We start from the raw sequence: 21,061 nt of genomic DNA, 5'->3' as shown, positions 1-21,061 counted from the left end.
AGCAGACTTAGTGTTTGAATGTCAAAGAAAACTCTCCTTTTCGTGTTTGATGCACTACGTGAAATTATCTGTCGAAAGTTACGGCATTGTCGTTGAAAATTTGTCCTTCTTTAGTTTCAGTGTATGGCATCCTTGACTCGTCAAGCTGCCGTCATTTCAGGAATATTCGCCAACAAAGCCGTCCAGCAGCATTGTCTTCGACTGCTTTCAGGTACTACTTATAAACGACCAATAATTTTTCACAAGTCAGCTTAAATTTATATCCTGATTTACTCTTTGGTGATTTACTCCTCAAGTAAGAACTTTATTTTCATACCAAGGAATACTGTATCGATTTTATGTCGTATTGCACTCTGGAACTGTTTTAGGAAATGAATACTCGCAACGCGCAACTTTCTAATAACCAATAAAAGAAGCGATAACGTCCCAAAACAATGCCATGATGCAGTTCGACACAAAGCTTACCCAGTCTCACTCGCAGCCTCAAAAACAGCCAAGAGAGGCCTCAATGCTAAGGAGTGCGTGCGCGTGAACCGGCGTCATTTTGGCGGGAACCCGCCGTCGTCGTGCTACTGCGAGTTTTAGCGAGAATGTTGTAGTGGCGGGAACAAGATATCAAACGATAGAAGTTTTATCATTTTGCGATCGGGGGAGGGCTTAACCCCCTGCAATAAAGATTACAGTGGTGAATTAAAAGTACAATGAAGCTTTCCGGGGTATCCATTTTTTGAGAATACGAGAAAAAAGCTCGTCCTCGTCCTTTTCCTCGAATCTAAAGCTCTCTAATGAATATCAGACAATCCAATGTTCAGTTGACTTCTTGAAATTTAACATACAACGTTTTAACCGAGATTGAGGTCATTACAGGGAAATCTCAGACCGAGGCCATCAAGGCCCAGGTCTGAGATTTCCCTGTAATGACCGAACAGACGAGGTTAACTTTAAAAAAACACGTCACCTCAATGAGTTGTACACTTGAGCTCGCGATACAGTCAGGTGACACTGGTCAGCGGATACCCTTTATGACAGCTGTCAATTGACAGTAACATGGATGTCCACTATCAAGTTAAACACAGATTGTATATGCCTTAGCCAACTAACTAGTAATGCCCAGTCATTACAAGAAAACAGCCAATCTGAGCGCGCTCGCTATTGTAGCCATATAATAAAGACCTTTTTATTTGTTGGTCCCAGTCATCACCCCTGACGCGGTTCCAGGTGCTACCGGCCCCTCCCTCCTGGAGTTGGACTTGTTCAGCATGATGGTGAGTGACGTGAGGTTCAAAGGTTTGCTTGACGCTGTTTTATGTTTCTGCCTGACGCATGTTAGCAGTTCGAAGCTGTTTTTGAGTTTCTTGTTCGTGTTGTTCTTATATTACGGACATTTATACTACTACACGAAAAATGTCTACAATTTGATTGGCTTAGAGCAGTGGTATTTCAGCTTAATTTGAAATACCTACATGTGAAAATTACAAACCTTTTGCTGGTAGTAGTATAAACAAATAATAGTATGATTTGTACGTGGTATTTTACATAAATACCACTCGTGATCTTTCAAAATTGTCTCAAATTTTGTCATCCAGGTTAAGCTCCGCCTGGTGCTGCCTAGTATGTTATATCAGGAGTCTGTTGACGGCAGTTCCACTCCTGTGCTGAAGAGTATTGTGGGACTGAATTCGCCAGTGTCAATTGACCAGTGTGTGTTTCAAGTTTCGCTTTTGGCTCGGGTAGTCCAAATACTTCTCACCAGCCCTACTGATCTTCCAAGTAAGTAGATGACCTGATTCTCCTCTAATGTCAAGTGGCCAAAGGAAGAAAAAATAACTCAAGTAAATAGTACTGTGTAAAAGTTTCGCCAAAGAGGTTTCATTTGAATGGTAACACCAAAGGATTTTATCCACAGACTCCAAAGTCAGAATAACATACTAAATAAACAGTGCCATGTGAAAGTAATACTGAAGGGGTTTCATTTAAATGGTAACACCATAGGATTTTTCATCCACAGACTCAAAAGTTAGAACTACATACTTAGTAAATAGTACCATGTGAAAGTACTGCACAAGAGGTTTCATTTAAATGGTAACACCATAGGATTTTACATCCACAAACTCGAAAGTTAGAACAACATACTAAATAAATAGTGCCATGTGAAAATACTGCTGAAGAGGTTTCATTTGAATAGTGCACCATAGGATTTCGTTCACAGATTTAAAAGTTGGAGTGGAAATAATGTCGCCTTAATGTGGTCTACGAATGAGACGATTTAAAAGTGCATACGTTGTTTTATAACAATTGGCAATCTTGTACAATTGGTTTTAGAGAATCAAGCTTTCCAATTGGGTTGCACACCTAAAGCGCCCACTTCTTTGTTATTGTTTATATTGTTACTAGTACCTAGTTATTACTGCCCTTGCAAGCATTCTGAGAGCAAAAATTGACCAAACTATATACCATTTTATAGGATCAACGTTACAAGATTGTTACTGTTTTACTGACTGTTTCTCGACGAAACGATGACTCGTGCTTAGTCCGAGTGAAAAAAAGCGGAATAACCAACAAAAATCTTTGACAAATTTGGCCAAAGATCCAAACCTTCCGAAAGGCTTCCACAATCAGCCCTCCCCTAAAACTGACGACATTATTCTGCATCTGATAGGTGATGAAACTCAAAATGAACCGATGGATCAGGACAACCCTCCTCATGAGGACGAGGCTGTCAATCTAGCTGCTCTGTGGGGAAAACTTAGGCATTGGGCAGGGTAAGTGTTGATTGAACATTATTGCAATTTTGGGTCTTGATGGGGGCTTTATTGTTTGGATATATTGTTTCTATTGTTAAACGTGATCTGTGCCTCGGTACCTACGGAAGACCCGCAACTTTTGCTCTAGATGTCACACCGACTATGAGCACAGCTTATGACGCATACATTCTTTGGGCTTCTTTGTAAATTTGGATATCAAAACGTTAAGTCCAGAATAAGCAATTATAACTCCGGTTTAGTTTGACGCGTAAGCCAGGTTTCTCCTTTTTTAGTTCCCAGTCCTCTACGCCTCATCCCATGCCAATGGCGCTTCTTAATCACGTGAGAGCACACTTGGTACCATTCCTTCGCTGTTCAGCTCTGTTCTTTCATTTTCTGACTGAGATTCCTGTGCCAACCTCTTTGCAAGGTAAGTAAGCCCTTCTTAGTTTGTTTCGATTTTTCTTTTGTTTTTTGTTGTTGTCAATACAGAATCAGCTTTTTGTTCAATTTTTGTTGTGGATACTGATGATAAAGGTAGTATTTACTGCTTGCCTCGATGTCATACTTTAAAGTGGTTGATGAAGTTTGATTGTTAGCAATGTTAGCGTTAAAAACCTATTGAGGTTAGTGACTATGACAATTTTTAAGTTAATGCAGCTATAGTACTGTTCTACTTTAAACAACAGCAGGGTGCATTAAGAAACAGTGAAACGGGCAACACATAACGCGTAACTTGTTTTGCAACGTTGTTGCAAAAGGAGTTGAATAGTGATGTTGCACGTTTTACCTGCCACGAATCAAACCTGTCTCGCAACAAATAAGCTTGCAAGGTTTTATTTTCGTGGGTGGTAAAGCGCGTAACATCGCTATTCAACTCGTTTTGCAGCAGTGTTGCACATCAAGTTGCTCGTTTTTTTTTATCTGTATTACCGTACCTTTAGGTTATTAGTGAGTTTACGCAACAGGACGGCAGAAAGTGGAGGAAGGCAAAACGGTTGTGTGTGACAAACGTGACAGGGCTATTACGTGCATGTCCTGTCGTGATCTTCACTAAATATCAATGTTGTTTCTTGGTCTTTTACAAAAAGATCTGTTTAAAGGAAGATGAGGTTGGAGGAAAATTTTTTTCAAACAAAATTATTGTCACGCTTGTCACACAAGGTTTCCGGTCTTCTTACTCTACCGTCCTATTGGGTAAGTTCACTATTTTCTAATCCTTGTCAATGCAAAAATCTCTCTTTCCCAGGCCTCATCCAACCGTCCAGGTCAGAGGAGCTGGAGAACCTGTGCCGATACCTTTCCGTGCCTACAAACATAACTAGTTTATTGCAGTGGAGTCAAGATAGTGGTTCAATCACTTCATCGACAATCTCCACGGTTGTTAAAAGGTTAGCTTCCTTGCAAAATAAGAGAACTGGTATAAAGTACGATGTATATTGCTTTGAAGTTTTCATGGCCTCGTCATCACTCGGCGACGTTACGTTTGTAGAACACAAATATGTAATTGGTCTTTTTTTTCTCATATCAGATGGTGCAGTCATGAACATGTTAGGAAAACTTTGGCAACTGCAGGAGTGGAATCACTCGGGTGAGTTTAGATTACAGAAACCAAACTCAGGATTGTAAGTATCCTGTCACTTCTCTGACTGTTGTCTTTGTTTGTAGGTATTCTATTAAATCAAATCATTTGCTGAAGATTTCCCTGGACTACAGCGAGCTTATCAACAAAGCGTCGATGTTCACGTAAGTTCATTTAGTCAGTGATTTAATTGAATTGCGCTCGCTTTTTCCCCTTCAGTTTACACGGAAAAACTGATATTGCGCGTAGACTTGAACTGATATAGAACTTTAAACGCTTTTTTAGTAGAGGACTGAAGAAGGTTGTGTACGTGATCGTGACTGAGTGTTAGTGTGCACTGTAAGAGCCGCGTATCAAAGTATCCACGGATATGGTCAACAGCCTTTGAATATAATCAGAGGCCAAGTTAAGTTCTTTTAGGAGCGGATAAAATCCCTAAAGCGCACGAAATGCCTTATGGTCATCAATCTATACATAATAAATCTGCAAAAGGCGCAAAATCGAGCAGTTGTCGTTCTTGTTTAGATGCCCAAATTCAGATGGCGACGACAGTCGTGCGCCTGCACTCTGTTTGATCTGCGGTGAGATGCTGTGTTCTCAAAGCTATTGTTGCCAAACGGACCTGGGAGGTTACAAAGTGGGCGCTTGTGCTGCACATGCGCAGAAGTGTGGTGCGGGAGTGGGCGTGTTTCTGCGCGTGCGTGAATGTCAGATATTGTTGATGGCCAATAAGAACAAAGGATGTTTTTACTTACCTCCTTATTTGGATGCCTACGGCGAGACAGATCAGGGATTGAGGTAACGTAGTGTATCTTTTTAGAGCGCAGTCACTGAATATTTTGACGGAACAAGAGGGAGAGAAATTCAATTTTCAACGAAAACCCGGTACATCTTGTAGAAGGAGAAACCGTGCAAAAAGAAATGATCTCGAAAGCATTTAGAAAGAGTGCGTGCACGGAAACATAATTTTGACAGAAATTTCCGTTACCGAAGAGAGTGAACTGAGTTGATAGCTTAACTCCATAAATTTCTTGATCAACCTGCATGATTCCACCGAAATATTTATTCTGATAGTCTTCAGGACCTGTGTCAAGCAGAATTTATCACGTTATGTTGAGCGAATTCACGCTAGAAAGTATCTAGGTGCAAAGCCATGATAAATTCATGTTCTCGGTCATTACTTAAGATCGAGCTTTGACACGAAAATTTCTGTGCCCTTTTTTTCTATCTGTTTTCTCTCTCAGATTGTTATCTTCCCTCGTGATAATGACTTGTTCATTTAAATTCATTCAGCACTTGACAAAGTGCAGTGACCAGTGTTTTTTAAATCGGAGCGGACTTTGGATTCAACAAAGGGATAAACATTATTTTCGTCCTTTTCAACTGGATTCTCTTTATTTGTGGTGTTTGTTTTTAGGCGCGGCAATCCTCTGTACCTCTGTCCCAGTCGCTATCAAAAGCTGGAGAAACTGTGGCTAACTCACTCCGTGGCGGAGGAGGTGGCTCATTGCTTGGAGTCGAACAGAAACTTGCTCTCAATCGACTGGACAAATCTTTAAAGCGAAATAACCCATACTGTTGAGTCGAAACTGGACGGCAACTAACATAGAAAACGGCTTACGCAACAAAATATTGTGATAAGATTTGAAGATGAAGCGAATTGTAGAGTACCATGATTTATGTAAAAAGGTCCGTTACGTTAGTGAGCATGCTCATGGTAGGTAGGCACAACGAAGCGGATGAAAAGTTGTGAAACTACCAGTCGTAACAAAATGGAAGAAATGTCTGTAATTGGCTGTATTTTTTAAAGCCATCTATTTAGCACAACGGGGTTCAAATGGGGGTGTTTTTTGGTGTTGCGGTGAACTATGCTTGGTTTGGTGTTGTGCTGTGTTGAAAGTATTATTTAATGTCATTTCAGCATTTTGTGTAACGTCATTTGGTGAACGCCATTATTCGTGACACCGAGAAACTGCATTCGGAACATTATGTGAAGTACCTTGTCCAATGGTGTGTGCAATTTTAACTGACTGATTAATTTTTAAGCACTTGTCTTTAGTTGCTGCTCGTGATGGCGAAGGAGCAGCAAATATATTAGTATTGGCTTATATTAGCTACAGATGTCCGGGAACTACAGCACAACGACGCGATAGGTTGTTTTGCGCGTAAACTGTTTTGTTCTTTGCCCTTAATGATTGTTCTCCCGATCACAAGGAATTTGTTGAGCAGGAAAGGGGAAATAGCCGGGGCGACTGACAAGGAGTGGGATTTATATCAAATCTATGTTAACTTAATACTGACAAGAAGGTGGGATTTATATCAAATCTATGTTAACTTAATACGCGTGAATCGAGAAAATCGACTTTTTGTACTGCAAAATTTATACACAGGGGGCAGCGGTTTTAAGCACTTGTTCATATGACGTCTGGAAAATTCTTTCAGTCGTGTGAGTGAATGAGTTCGATATCTGAGGGCCGGTTATTTGAATCAGGTCTAATTTATACCATGATTGACGACAATCGGTAGCATTGCCGATCTGTATATAAGTGGCTCATTCTTAGTTGACTTGGTTTCTCTTGTCTGTACTGTATGCCTTCTTTACATTGCTTCACTAAACAACACTGTTGTGTTGAACACAAGCTTAACTCCGTTTCATTAACCGGCCGTAAATGATATCAGCGGTAGCTTGGCACCCTTCAAGAGAAACTATTATGTGGTTGGCTTGGATATTTATTATTGAATAACAAACTGTAGGGTTGGTGGATAGGCAAAAATTAATTTCCTTTCAAATTTGGATGGCACTTTTCTCTCATATCTGTCTACCTCCGTAGCAGCTGCTAGAATAATATGGGGCGTTGGTAAGTCCTATATGAATAACGTCACAAATCTCGGGTTGTGAAAGACGGAATTTGCTGCGAAATGTGGAAAGATCACGATGAAATCTCTACTTATCAGAAATCAGGTTTCGGATGGGTAATACGCGATGTTTTTCTCTGTTAAGTCCATACAAAGTTGACTTGGTTCATAACGCTCTTTATCAGGTCAATCAAGTTAAGAAGGATTTGTACAACGTCAGTGGAACAGAGGAGTACTTATATCCTTCAAAATGCTCTTCCCGAAAATCTCATGAAATCGTATAATTTCGAGGTCATATTAATGGCGCTTCAACTTACTACCTCTTCTTAGTGCGCGCAGGCGAGAGGACAACTCCGTTAGCGTCCTCCAAGTCCATCGTCTCTTTGATTCACTCATTTGTTACCAATATAGGCGAGTGGCTCTGTGGACGAGAAAGGCACCGCTCATTCGCCCCATACTTCTGATGCGCCTGCTACGTTGGCTACAGATTTGTAAATGCTTTTTTTCTCTGTGATTTCTTTGTTCGTTTTACACAGTGAAACATTGAAGCTTGAGATGTAACTAGGGGGTGTAAATAATATGCAATTTATTAAATGTTTTTATGAAACTCGTTTTTGACTCTTTTGTTCAAAAGAAGCTTGGAAGTTCAACTTGCTCTTCTAACTAATTAGTTTTCTGCTTGGTGATGGTCGATAGCTGTCAGGTGGAGGTTTGTTGACAGACCAGGTTGCGTCTTTATCAAGTGGGCTTTCGCTACATGTGAAAAGCTCGTGACTTGCCGTTTATCTGCGGGTCTGGCGAACAGCGATAACACGCTGACTTAATGTGCCAACCAAAAGCGTATTGGTTCTTGAAACAAAAGATTCTATTGTTTCACTCGTTAAAAATTTGAATAACAAAAACAATGTTTGTATATAATGTCTCCTACAGCTGTTGTTGTTTTATTTGTCGTGTTTTGGTCTGAAGGATGGTGTGAACTGCACGTGTCATGCTCTTGTCAACTTCAGTGTTTGCACGTGAAGAATAGTATCAACTGCTCGTGAATTGCTGTTTATTGTGATTGTCATGCGTTGAACAGTGCGAACTAGACGTTACGCGTTCTTTTCTCGTCGTTTGTCACTAGTAATACGTGTGAAGGGTACTGTACGATGCCAGTTAAGAGCTCTTGTCTTGATGCAAACACGTGTCTTGATGCACGTGATCACCCTCATGCCTTGACAAACGTCAAGTTAGACTCATGAATAGTGTGCATTGCACGTGAAGAGCACGTTTCTCGTCTCTTGTGAGCATCGGGTCGATGAGTGATATGCATGTGGGTGAGGAGCTGGTGAGGAGCTTGTGGTGAGCACTGCACGTAAGGACTGCGTGTATTGCGATCTGTAAGGTTCTATCAAAAGAATAATGTACTGCACGTGACCTGCTCGTGTCTTCACTTGACATCGTCACTTGTAAAAAAAGTTAGTGTCTTGTCATCTGTCCGGTTTTGGTCTGTCGCAGCAGTTACAGAATTGAAGAAGACTGGATCCACTGTTCAAGTTGTTAGCTGTTATTTTGTACTGGATGACGACTCCTATAGCCGTACTAACACCCCAGCAAACAAACATTGGGATCGCTAAAGGAGAAAAAAGGAGAACTCATCGCTCAAATAGCCAAAGCAACCATTGAAAGACGAAATGCGTTCAAATACCCTACCAATTTTGATCGTCAGAAATGAAAGGATCTAAAGTATTTTATGGCGTTGAATTCGCCATTTTAGAGTCGAGAAGGGAACTGGAGCCGAAATTCGTCGCGCAGTTGTTTCTGGGATCTCTACTAGGTACGCTACGGTCCACTATTGGCCATTTTTTCCCTGTCCCTTAGTAACAGTCCCAGACGTCTTGCGATAGTTAACTAGGCCCAGTCTCTTTCCCATTGCGTGGCGATGGTAACCAGATCGAAACCTGTACTATAGTACATTCCAGTCAATTACATGGGAGGTTGCTTTTATTACAAATTGTTGTATCATTTAACTTTCAGCTACCCTAAAGACCTTTGTACTTACAGTTGGGTGTAAAATGAACTGCCAGATGTGCAGGCACTTTAGCTCTGTAAGTCCAATTTGACAATTCTGACTTTAACCCATCCCAAACAACGTCCTTGATTCGCAAAAGGAAACTTTCTATTGTGACGGAAAAACTTGTCCGTAAGAAATAATCAACCCCTGAGGGGGAAAAAAGCAGACAAAGCCATGTTCAGTATACACTGATACGTTCTAAGCTGTAACACATGAACTGTCCAAGTTAAATCAGGCTTACAGCTTGAGTATCGGACGTTGCTGGGGGAAAGGGGGAAGAGAGGGATCCTCCCCCACACCCTCCCCCCCCCTCCTCCTCTAAAATCGCCTCTCCCCTCACCCCTAAGAAAGGCCTGGTACTCAGACTACACTCTTACCGTATAACACGGCTAATGTTCCAGCACATGATGTTGCTATAACAACAACTGGTTTCTCATAGAAATGAGCCAGTGATCCGAACATGAGAGAGGTTGCTGCCATAAGTCCGGCGTATGCAATATTACTGTTAGGAGAAGAAATACGCATACTTCAGTTAAACTGTCTTTTTTCACTTATGACTCTAGTACTCTGGGGGAAACGGGGTAGGTGAGTTTAAGTTTCCTGCGTTGAAGGGGAGTGGCGCGCGGATTAAATTTTCTTCGACAGGCAGGTCGTTTCTTATTTGTTCTCTGTTAAAGATGTTATCTGGACCTATTCACTGCTACCAATTAGAGGTAGGAAGTGACCCAAAAATGTACTTAACAACCACTTCCAACATGACTGATGTAACCTTGCTAAGCCGTGCTGTGGCTCAGTTTGTGATTGCAATCGGAAAGAGCGAACCAATAAATCAGTTAATAAGACTCAATGAAAAGATTATCGGATGCTGATTTTTAATTTACTGTGCCATCTTACTCTTCCTGTAAGTACCTGTGAAAATACTCGTAAAGAGGGCTGCTAAGTATTGCCAGTCCAACAATCTAAAATGCAAAGTGAAAACAAAATTGTTCGTTAACGCTGAAAATCCCCGTTAAAATATCAACTAACTGCACATAATGTAACCCTAGATTTCAGTACCCGGACAGGGGCGGATCCAGAAAATTTAGATAGACCCGGGCTCTACGAGTCTTGCCAGCTATTACAGATACTAAGACCTCTCTTCTGCGTCCAAATTTTAAGACCTTTAGAAACAGATTGTTTTACTTATAATTGTAACAAAGTTTCAGACAAAAGCGGGAGGTGGTAGTGGCCTAATTTGCCTGTGTTTGGCTTTTTAGGGAGTGCCTTCTATCCAAACGAATAGGGGTTTATAGTAAATAACATGCTACATATAATATGAGTTTATGCTAAAGTGACAGATTCCAGGTATGATCTGGATAATTGTGGTATAAAAATGACGAATTAACTCCTTCTGCGGTGATTGACTTTCACTTACCAGTCCCAAGCACTCTCCTATTGTGAAAACACCAAGTCTGTACAAGCGACATCCTAAAAACCCACCAAACACGCCTGCTAATGCACTGAACAAAATATGAGCTGTGAAAGAAAAATTACATCAATGATTGATTCAAAAACTGGGAGCCGTTGTTGTAACAAGACATGAATCGTGCAATCTTCACATGACGTGACGTTCGCCATATTGGTTTTCCAAACAATGAAAAGGCGGCCATGTTGGTGCCCAAAGCCAGTCCTATAGACGTTAAACCTTTTTTATGAACAAACTTTGTTTTGTTGCAATAAATTTGCACGTCACGTGAGTGAAAAGCTCTCTTGGTCAAAAATTCTCAAAAAGGGATTGATGTCAACTGGCATTTTTCCACAATGGCTTCCATAAAATTCATGACTATAAAAGTCAAGGGACGAAGTGGAAGACTTCCATTCAACAATACTGACCTATCGCCTTCCCATGTGGTCCACAGCAAATCTGCGTCTTAAAAACCAATGGACTAAATACGTAAAATATGAGAAAACCAAGGGCGAAACCCGCGAGGAACATGCATGGCTGAAAATAAAAGATAGGTTTAAAATTAAAAATATATAAATGTAATTTCGAGATGCTTAGCATTTTTCAGAAGTGGCTGGTTAGACCAGTCGAGTCGTAAAGAAAATTTGTCCTGTTATTCAGCCAGATCAGTTAATTCCTAAATATCATGCACTACGCGGCAGTCATGGGCTTTGGTATAAAATTTATAGAAAAGACTATATGAGGAAAAACTGCCTATCAGTTCTTTTAATACTAAATCACCTCTAAAATGGCTTTCTTTGATGACAAACTTTTTTGGAAAGGCAGTTCGCGCTCGTTTGACCCTGATTTTGCAATATTCGTCCTTACTCAACCAGTTTTATCCCTACGCCATATTGGCGAGTTCTCCCGAAAAGCTTGACTGGTGACGTTAATTCAATCTCACCAAGTACGCCTGGGAACGAGGCCACGATCCTCCTTCTTTTTACAGAGTTGAGGAAATTGGAAATTTAATTATTCAATGAGAATTGCTGTTTTAAGTGCGGCGTAAAATATTTGAATGACTGGATTCTTACCCTAATAAGGCGATATCCTGCAGCCCATATGACAACACCAACAACTGCTAGGATCTCTATTATGGTAACCGCGGCGGGATGTCTAATTAAAACGAATAAAGTCAGGGTAAAGAGTAGGTGAAAGGATCTTAATGGGCTAGTGCATTTGATATCAGTACCTACCCCCCCCCCCCCCAACCCCGGCAAAAAAAAAAAAAATCCCTCCCCCCAAGATTGAAGATCAATGGAATTCTTCAGGGATAGACCAATATTCTTCAGGGGGTTGATGAAATTTTATTTGGTCTTTAGGTGTACGAAAAAAAGGTAAGTCCTACACCGGGACGTATGAATATTAAAACGCAATGGACCCAGCAATAAAGAAATTTGAACATAGCTAACTATCTTATTGTAGTAGATATGCGAATATTAGTCGTTGAACAAGGGAGACACGTATCATAGTTTAGTCGAAAAAGTCGCTTTCTTGAGGGTAAAGTTAAAAGAAGCAACTTAGCCTAAAGTAAATTGTATCGCCGGGGAGTAGTAGTATTGTCCGGTCAAAGATTTGTATAGGCTTCGAGAGCAGCCCGCGGGTGAAACAAGAGCCGCAAATGACGATAAAAAGTGTCTGCTGCAGTTACATCTGAAAGAAAAAACGAGTACTAAGACACCTTGGTTGAATTTATTTAATGTGTTTTAAGTACGCAACAGGTGGTTTATTGATAATCTCACGTTGAAACTGGTGGCTTACTACACAGTTCATTTGCTTCGGAGTCAATTTTTAAGCAATCCTTCAGAGGGGAGAATAATCTCTCTTCGCCCTGAATGAAGCTCGTTAAACATGAAAAGGAAAAATTACAATTTATCGATACGTAACATTGACCTATACTTACTTGCTGTAGACCAACTTGTCCAATAGTTTTTGTGTGGCTTCTTTCGTTATATTAAGCCCTTCGTCAAAATCCATGTTTTTTGCTACGAAGAAACTACCGGCTTGTATCGTGTTCAACGTTATGGCATATCTCTATCATTTTCGTCTCTCCTTCAACCGTTCAACATGTCCATTTAACTTTCTATTTATTGATAACGCGGGGTTAATCGCAGGCCTGATAAATCTTAATCGTCCATATTCGAAAAAATGAAATCCACACAGCTCCACCTCTTCTAGTACAAGTCATATGCTATTTTTACTAAAACCTGTCACGCTGTTGATAACCTGATCCCTTTAAATTCACGTACTCGTGTTCCTACTGAAATATTGGCGCGGTTTTCTAAGGTCATTCTCACTTTTTTCTCCGTTTAGCGTCGTCCGACTGATCCAAATTTTTCGCATTTTTTTTAAAAAAAAGTAAGGACATAGTTAAACCAATTTTCACTTGAAATAATTATTTTAATCTTAGAAATGAGCATAGTAACAGCATAGAGAAAAACAGGAACAGAAACAGGAACATCTTTTACAGTATATTGTGTATTTTGTTAATCGAAATATGTGAATGTTACCTTTTAGCGTCATCCTGGGGTACCCGGTCCTCCTATTCCGAGACTTGTTGTGATTTGTTTTTTTAGTTTTTTTTTCAATCCTATCGACCGACCCAACATCAGGAAACGCATTCGATGCTAAACGTAAAAAAAGGGGGATGGCCTAAGTATCCTACAGTTGCAACTTCTGGCTTTCACCCTTCCCGTTCTGTAAGGTTCCATATTGAAAGTAAAGTGCTGCCCCATATATAATAGAACGATGAAGTGTATCCCGGGTGTAGGTATCACATGGTTTTAACGAGAGAGTAAAAATCAGTGCCGGATCCAGACCTTGAGATGCGGGGGGAGTGGGGGAGGTCATCCAGACCTTTAGAGAGGGGGGGCCTCAGTTTGGTCTAAAAATAACGGGGGGCCGGGGCCCCTGGGCCCGTCCCCTGGATCCCCCACTAAAAATGATGATGTATATATGAGTGTCCCCGCCTGTATTCTTACCTATTCATGTATTTTTTGTTGTTTGCGTATTTGAAAAGAATTATATTCATTTCACCTTTTACCATTAATGCTTAAACTTTTTGAAGTGTCACTTATCTTATTTTTTGGCGAAAACGTGAAAAAAACTGACAAGAAATTGATTCAGTTTGCTCCGGCAAACTTCCGCACAAAATTTTTACAAAAACTTTTCGAATAAAATTTCCCACAAATTTTCGAACAAATTACCTGAAGGTTTTTCTTAACACGATTATCCAAGTTCTCCTGGCTATTTCCTGGACTCCCGGTCTTCCATGTTATCCTGGTTCTCCTGGTTATCCCACTTGTCCTTTTTATCCTGGTTGTCACTGTTGTTGCTGTTGTCACCGATGTCGCTGTTGTCACTGTTATCACCCCTTTCGCTGTTGTCACCGTTGTCATAGTTGTCACTGTTGTCGCTGTCGTCCCCGTTCTCACTGTTGTCACCGTTTTCGCTATTGTCACTGCTGTCACCATTGTCGCTGTTGTCACTAATGTCACCATTGTCGCTGTTCTCACCGTTGTCACTGTTGTCACTGTTCTCGCTGTTGTCACTGCTTTCCCCGTTGTCACTGTTCTCACCGTTGTCACTGTTGTCACTGTTCTCGCTGTTGTCACTGCTTTCCCCGTTGTCACTGTTGTCACCATTGTCACTGTTGTCACCGTTGTCACTGTTGTCACCGTTGTCACTGTTGTCACCGTTGTCACTTGTTGTCACTGTTGTCACCGTTGTCGCTGTTGTCACTGTTGTCACCGTTGTCGCTGTTGTCGCTGTTGTCACGCTTGTCACTGTTGTCACCGTTGTCACTGTTGTCACCATTTTCACCCTCGTCACTCTTGTCAATGTTGTCGCCGTCATTACCGTTGTCACTGTTGTCACTGTTGTCACCGTTGTCACTGTTGTCACCGTTGTCACTAATGTCACCGTTTTCACCGTTGTCACAGCTGTCACTGTTGTCACCGTTGTCACTGTTGTCACCATTGTCACTGTAGTCACTGTTGTCACGGTTGTCACCGTTGTCACCGTTGTCACTGTTGTCACTGTTGTCACCGTTGTCACTGTTATCACTGTTTTTACCGTTGTCACTAATGTCACCGTTTTCACCGTTGTCACAACTGTCACTGTTGTCACCGTTGTCACTGTAGTCACTGTAGTCACCGTTATCACCCTTGTCACTATTGTCACCCTTGTCACTGTTGTCATTGTTGTCACCGTTGCCACTGTTGTCGCTGTTGTCACTGTTTTCGCCGTTGTCACTGTTGTCACCATTGTCACGGTTGTCACTGTTGTCACCCTTGTCACTGTTGTCACCATTGTCACTGTTGTCACCGTTGTCACTGTAGTCACTGTTGTCACGGTTGTCACCGTTGTCACTGTTGTTACCGTTGTCACTGTTGCACTGTTGTCACGGTTGTCACCGTTGTCACTAATGTCTCCGTTTTCACCGTTGTCACAGCTGTCACTGTTGTCACTGTTGTCACTGTTGTCACCGTTGTCACTGTAGTCACTGTTGTCACGGTTGTCACCGTTGTCACTGTTGTCACTGTTGTCACTGTTATCACTGTTTTTACCGTTGTCACTAATGTCACCGTTTTCACCGTTGTCACAACTGTCACTGTTGTCACCGTTGTCACTGTTGTCACTGTTGTCACTGTAGTCACTGTTGTCAACGTTATCACCCTTGTCACTGTTGTCACCCTTGTCACTGTTGTAATTGTTGTCGCTGTTGTCGCTGTTTTCCCCGTTGTCACTGTTGTCACCATTGTCAAGGTTGTCACTGTTGTCACCTTTGTCACTGTTGTCACCTTTGTCACTGTTGTCACTGTTGTCACCGTTGTCACTGTAGTCACTGTTGTCACGGTTGCCACCATTGTCACTGTTGTTACCGTTGTCACTGTTGCACTGTTGTCACGGTTGTCACCGTTGTCACTAATGTCACCGTTTTCACCGTTGTCACAGCTGTCACTGTTGTCACCGTTGTCACTGTTGTCACTGTTATCACCCTTGTCACTGTTGTCACCGTTGTCACTGTTGTCGCTGTTTTCGCCGTTGTCACTGTTGTCACCATTGTCACGGTTGTAACTGTTGCAACCGGTTTAACCGTTGTCACTGTTGTCATTGTTGTCACTTTTCTCACTGTTGTCACCGTTGTCACCGTTGTCACTCTTGTTACCATTGTCACTGTTGTCACGGTCGTCACCGTTGTCACGGTCGTCACCGTTGTCACCGTTGTCACTGTTGTCACAGTTGTCACTGTTGTCACCATTGTCACTGTTGTCATTGTTGTCACGGTTGTCACCGTTGTCAGAGTTGTCACTGTTGTCACCGTTGTCACTGTTGTCACTGTTGTCGCTGTTGTCACTGTTTTCGCCGTTGTCACTGTTGTCACCATTGTCACGGTTGTCACTGTTGCAACCGGTTTAACCGTTGTCACTGTTGTTATTGTTGTCACTTTTGTCACTGTTGTCACCGTTGTCACTGTTTTCACTGTTGTCAGGGTTGTCACGGTTATCACCGTTGTCACAGTTGTCACTGTTGTCACCATTGTAACTGCTGTCATTGTTGTCAAGGTTGTCACTGTTGTCACCGTTGTCAGTATTGTCACTGTTGTCACCGTTGTCACTGTTGTCACTGTTGTCGCCCTTGTCACCCTTGTCACTGTTGTCACCATTGTCATTGTTATCACTGTTGTCACCGTTGTCACGGTTGTCACTGTTATCACCAATGTCACCGTTGTCATTGTTGTCACCATTGTCACCGTTGTCATCGTTGTCCCTGTTGTCACTGTTGTCACTGTTGTCACTGTTATCACTGTTTTTACCGTTGTCACTAATGTCACCGTTTTCACCGTTGTCACAACTGTCACTGTTGTCACCGTTGTCACTGTTGTCACTGTTGTCACTGTAGTCACTGTTGTCAACGTTATCACCCTTGTCACTGTTGTCACCCTTGTCACTGTTGTAATTGTTGTCGCTGTTGTCGCTGTTTTCCCCGTTGTCACTGTTGTCACCATTGTCAAGGTTGTCACTGTTGTCACCTTTGTCACTGTTGTCACCTTTGTCACTGTTGTCACTGTTGTCACCGTTGTCACTGTAGTCACTGTTGTCACGGTTGCCACCATTGTCACTGTTGTTACCGTTGTCACTGTTGCACTGTTGTCACGGTTGTCACCGTTGTCACTAATGTCACCGTTTTCACCGTTGTCACAGCTGTCACTGTTGTCACCGTTGTCACTGTTGTCACTGTTATCACCCTTGTCACTGTTGTCACCGTTGTCACTGTTGTCGCTGTTTTCGCCGTTGTCACTGTTGTCACCATTGTCACGGTTGTAACTGTTGCAACCGGTTTAACCGTTGTCACTGTTGTCATTGTTGTCACTTTTCTCACTGTTGTCACCGTTGTCACCGTTGTCACTCTTGTCACCATTGTCACTGTTGTCACGGTCGTCACCGTTGTCACGGTCGTCACCGTTGTCACCGTTGTCACTGTTGTCACAGTTGTCACTGTTGTCACCATTGTCACTGTTGTCATTGTTGTCACAGTTGTCACCGTTGTCAGAGTTGTCACTGTTGTCACCGTTGTCACTGTTGTCGCTGTTGTCACTGTTTTCGCCGTTGTCACTGTTGTCACCATTGTCACGGTTGTCACTGTTGCAACCGGTTTAACCGTTGTCACTGTTGTTATTGTTGTCACTTTTGTCACTGTTGTCACCGTTGTCACTGTTTTCACTGTTGTCAGGGTTGTCACGGTTATCACCGTTGTCACAGTTGTCACTGTTGTCACCATTGTAACTGCTGTCATTGTTGTCAAGGTTGTCACTGTTGTCACCGTTGTCAGTATTGTCACTGTTGTCACCGTTGTCACTGTTGTCACTGTTGTCGCCCTTGTCACCCTTGTCACTGTTGTCACCATTGTCATTGTTATCACTGTTGTCACCGTTGTCACGGTTGTCACTGTTATCACCAATGTCACCGTTGTCATTGTTGTCACCATTGTCACCGTTGTCATCGTTGTCCCTGTTGTCACTTTTGTCACTGTTGTCACCATTGTCACCGTTGTCACTGTTGTCACTGGTGTCATCGATTTTCACAGTTGTCACTATTGTCACCGTTGTCACTGTTGTCACCGTTGTCACTGTTGTCACTGTTGCACCGATTATTTGTCACTTGTCACCGTTTTAACTAATGTCACCATTTTCTCCGTTGTCACATTTGTCACTGTTGTCACCGTTGTCACCGTTGTCACTGTTGTCACCGTTGTCACCCTTGTCACTGTCGTCACCGTTGTCACTGTTGTCGCTGTTGTCACTGTTGTCGCTGTTGTCGCTGTTGTCACCGTTGTCACCGTTGTCGCGGTTGGCGCTGTTCTCACTGTTGTCGCTGTTGTCACTGTTGTTGCTGTTGTCCCTGTTGTCACCATTGTGACGGTTTTCACTGTTGTCACCGTTGTAACCGTTGTCACTGTTATCACTTTTGTCACTCTTGTCACCATTGTCACCGTTGTCACTGTTGTCACCGTTGTCAGTGTTCTCACCGTTGTCACCGTGGTCACCGTTGTCACTGTTGTCACCGTTGTCACTGTTGTCACTGTTAACAGTGTTGTCACTGTTGTCAGTGGTGTCACAGTTGTCACCGTTGTCACTGTTGTCACTGTTGTCACTGTTGTCGCCCTTGTCACCTTTGTCACTGTTGTCACGGTTGTGTTGGTTGTCACTGTTATCACCGTTGTCATCGTTGTCACCGTTGTCACTGTTGTCACTGTTGTCACCGTTGTCACCGTTGTCATTGTTGTCACTGTTGTCACCATTCACTTTTGTCACCGTTGTCACTCTTGTCACCGTTGTCACTGTTGTCACAGTTGTCACTGTTGTCACTTTTCTCACTGTTGTCACTGTTGTCACTGCTGTCAGCGTTGTCAGTGTTGTCACCATTGTCACCATTATCACGCTCGTCACTGTTGTCACCGTTGTCACTGTTGTCAACTTTGTCACTATTCTCACTCTTGTCACTGTTGTCGCTGTTTTCGCCGTTGTCACTGTTGTCACCATTGTCACGGTTACAGTGTTGTCACCGGTTTAACCGTTGTCACTGTTGTCATTGTTGTCACTTTTGTCACTGTTGTCACCGTTGTCACCATTGTCACCGTTGTCACTATTGTCACCATTGTCCCTTTTTTCACTGTTGTTACGGTTGTCACCGTTGTCACTGTTGTCACTGTTGTCACCCTTGTCACTGTTGTCACCGTTGTCACCGTTGTGACTGTTGTCACTGTTCTCGCGGTTTTCGCCGTTCTCACTGTTGTCACCATTGTCACGGTTGTCACTGTTGTCACCATTGTCACTGTTGTCACCGTTGTCACTAACGTCACCGTTTGCACCGTTGTCACAGCTGTCACTGTTGTCACCATTGTCACTGTTGTCACCGTTGTCACTATTGTCACCCTTGTCACTGTTGTCACCATTGTCACTGTTGTCACCGTTGTCACTGTCGTCACGGTTGTCACTGTTGTCACTGTTGTCGCTGTTTTTGCCGTTGTCACTGTTGTCACCATTGTCACGGTTGTCACTGTTGCAACCGGTTTAACTGTTGTCACTGGTTTCATTGTTGTCACTGTTGTCACTGTTGTCACCATTGTCACTGTTGTCACGGTTGTCACAGTTGTCACCGTTGTCACTGTTGTCACTGTTGTCACCATTGTCACTGTTGTCACGGTTCTCACGGTTGTCACGGTTGTCAGTGTTGTCACTGTTGTCACCGTTGTCACTGTTGTCACTTTTGTTGCCCTTGTCACCCTTGTCACTGTTGTCACCATTGCCACTGTTGTCACGGTTGTCACTGTTGTCACCTTTGTCACTGTTGTCACCTTTGTGACTGTTGTCATCGTTGTCACCATTGTCACCGTTGTCATCGTTGTCCCCGTTGTCACTGTTGTCACCATTGTCACCGTTTTCACTGTTGTCACCATTGTCACCGTTGTCACTGGTGTCACGGATTTTTATGTTTGTCACTATTGTCACCGTTGTCACTGTTGTCACCATTGTCACTGTTGTCACCGTTGTCACTGTTTTCAACTTTGTCACTATTCTCACTCTTCTCACTGTTGTCGCTGTTTTCGCCGTTGTCACTGTTGTCACCATTGTCACGGTTACAGTGTTGTCACCGGTTTAAACGTTGTCACTGTTGTCATTGTTGTCACTTTTGTCACTGTTGTCACCGTTGTCACTATTATCACCCTTGTCACTATTGTCACCCTTGTCACTGTTGTCATTGTTGTCACCGTTGCCACTGTTGTCGCTGTTGTCACTGTTTTCGCCGTTGTCACTGTTGTCACCATTGTCACGGTTGTCACTGTTGTCACCCTTGTCACTGTTGTCACCATTGTCACTGTTGTCACCGTTGTCACTGTAGTCACTGTTGTCACGGTTGTCACCGTTGTCACTGTTGTTACCGTTGTCACTGTTGCACTGTTGTCACGGTTGTCACCGTTGTCACTAATGTCTCCGTTTTCACCGTTGTCACAGCTGTCACTGTTGTCACTGTTGTCACTGTTGTCACCGTTGTCACTGTAGTCACTGTTGTCACGGTTGTCACCGTTGTCACTGTTGTCACTGTTGTCACTGTTATCACTGTTTTTACCGTTGTCACTAATGTCACCGTTTTCACCGTTGTCACAACTGTCACTGTTGTCACCGTTGTCACTGTTGTCACTGTTGTCACTGTAGTCACTGTTGTCAACGTTATCACCCTTGTCACTGTTGTCACCCTTGTCACTGTTGTAATTGTTGTCGCTGTTGTCGCTGTTTTCCCCGTTGTCACTGTTGTCACCATTGTCAAGGTTGTCACTGTTGTCACCTTTGTCACTGTTGTCACCTTTGTCACTGTTGTCACTGTTGTCACCGTTGTCACTGTAGTCACTGTTGTCACGGTTGCCACCATTGTCACTGTTGTTACCGTTGTCACTGTTGCACTGTCGTCACGGTTGTCACCGTTGTCACTAATGTCACCGTTTTCACCGTTGTCACAGCTGTCACTGTTGTCACCGTTGTCACTGTTGTCACTGTTATCACCCTTGTCACTGTTGTCACCGTTGTCACTGTTGTCGCTGTTTTCGCCGTTGTCACTGTTGTCACCATTGTCACGGTTGTAACTGTTGCAACCGGTTTAACCGTTGTCACTGTTGTCATTGTTGTCACTTTTCTCACTGTTGTCACCGTTGTCACCGTTGTCACTCTTGTCACCATTGTCACTGTAGTCACGGTCGTCACCGTTGTCACGGTCGTCACCGTTGTCACCGTTGTCACTGTTGTCACAGTTGTCACTGTTGTCACCATTGTCACTGTTGTCATT

General features: G+C 42.8%; 2 protein-coding genes across 2 annotated transcripts in view; one reads left to right on the top strand and one right to left on the bottom strand.

The window, feature by feature from the left end:
* LOC140942643 (E3 ubiquitin-protein ligase UBR2-like) overlaps positions 1 to 7,789 on the top strand; it is a 78,736-nt gene extending 70,947 nt beyond the window's left edge. The window contains exons 40-49 of the mRNA XM_073391579.1: positions 115 to 211; positions 1,195 to 1,265; positions 1,587 to 1,770; positions 2,660 to 2,762; positions 3,038 to 3,174; positions 3,994 to 4,135; positions 4,276 to 4,335; positions 4,413 to 4,490; positions 4,852 to 5,124; positions 5,744 to 7,789. Of these exons, the coding sequence (XP_073247680.1) occupies positions 115 to 211; positions 1,195 to 1,265; positions 1,587 to 1,770; positions 2,660 to 2,762; positions 3,038 to 3,174; positions 3,994 to 4,135; positions 4,276 to 4,335; positions 4,413 to 4,490; positions 4,852 to 5,124; positions 5,744 to 5,885 (1,287 nt within the window). The 3' untranslated portion in view covers positions 5,886 to 7,789. The remainder of the gene's footprint in view (positions 1 to 114; positions 212 to 1,194; positions 1,266 to 1,586; positions 1,771 to 2,659; positions 2,763 to 3,037; positions 3,175 to 3,993; positions 4,136 to 4,275; positions 4,336 to 4,412; positions 4,491 to 4,851; positions 5,125 to 5,743) is intronic.
* Positions 7,790 to 8,372: 583 nt separating this feature from the next.
* Positions 8,373 to 12,780, bottom strand: LOC140944079 (transmembrane protein 198-like). The gene is made up of 8 exons (XM_073393192.1): positions 12,622 to 12,780; positions 11,753 to 11,834; positions 11,108 to 11,216; positions 10,650 to 10,750; positions 10,145 to 10,194; positions 9,613 to 9,737; positions 9,224 to 9,382; positions 8,373 to 8,794 (listed from the first exon to the last, which is right to left on the bottom strand). The coding sequence occupies exons 1-8, from the start codon at positions 12,693 to 12,695 to the stop codon at positions 8,652 to 8,654; spliced, it is 843 nt and encodes a 280-aa protein (XP_073249293.1). The 5' UTR covers positions 12,696 to 12,780; the 3' UTR covers positions 8,373 to 8,651.
* Positions 12,781 to 21,061: the final 8,281 nt, after the last annotated feature.

Source organism: Porites lutea, chromosome 7, assembly GCF_958299795.1.
Source record: "Porites lutea chromosome 7, jaPorLute2.1, whole genome shotgun sequence".
NCBI classification, from domain to species: Eukaryota; Metazoa; Cnidaria; class Anthozoa; order Scleractinia; family Poritidae; genus Porites; species Porites lutea.
This window is presented reverse-complemented; position numbering and strand designations above follow the sequence as displayed.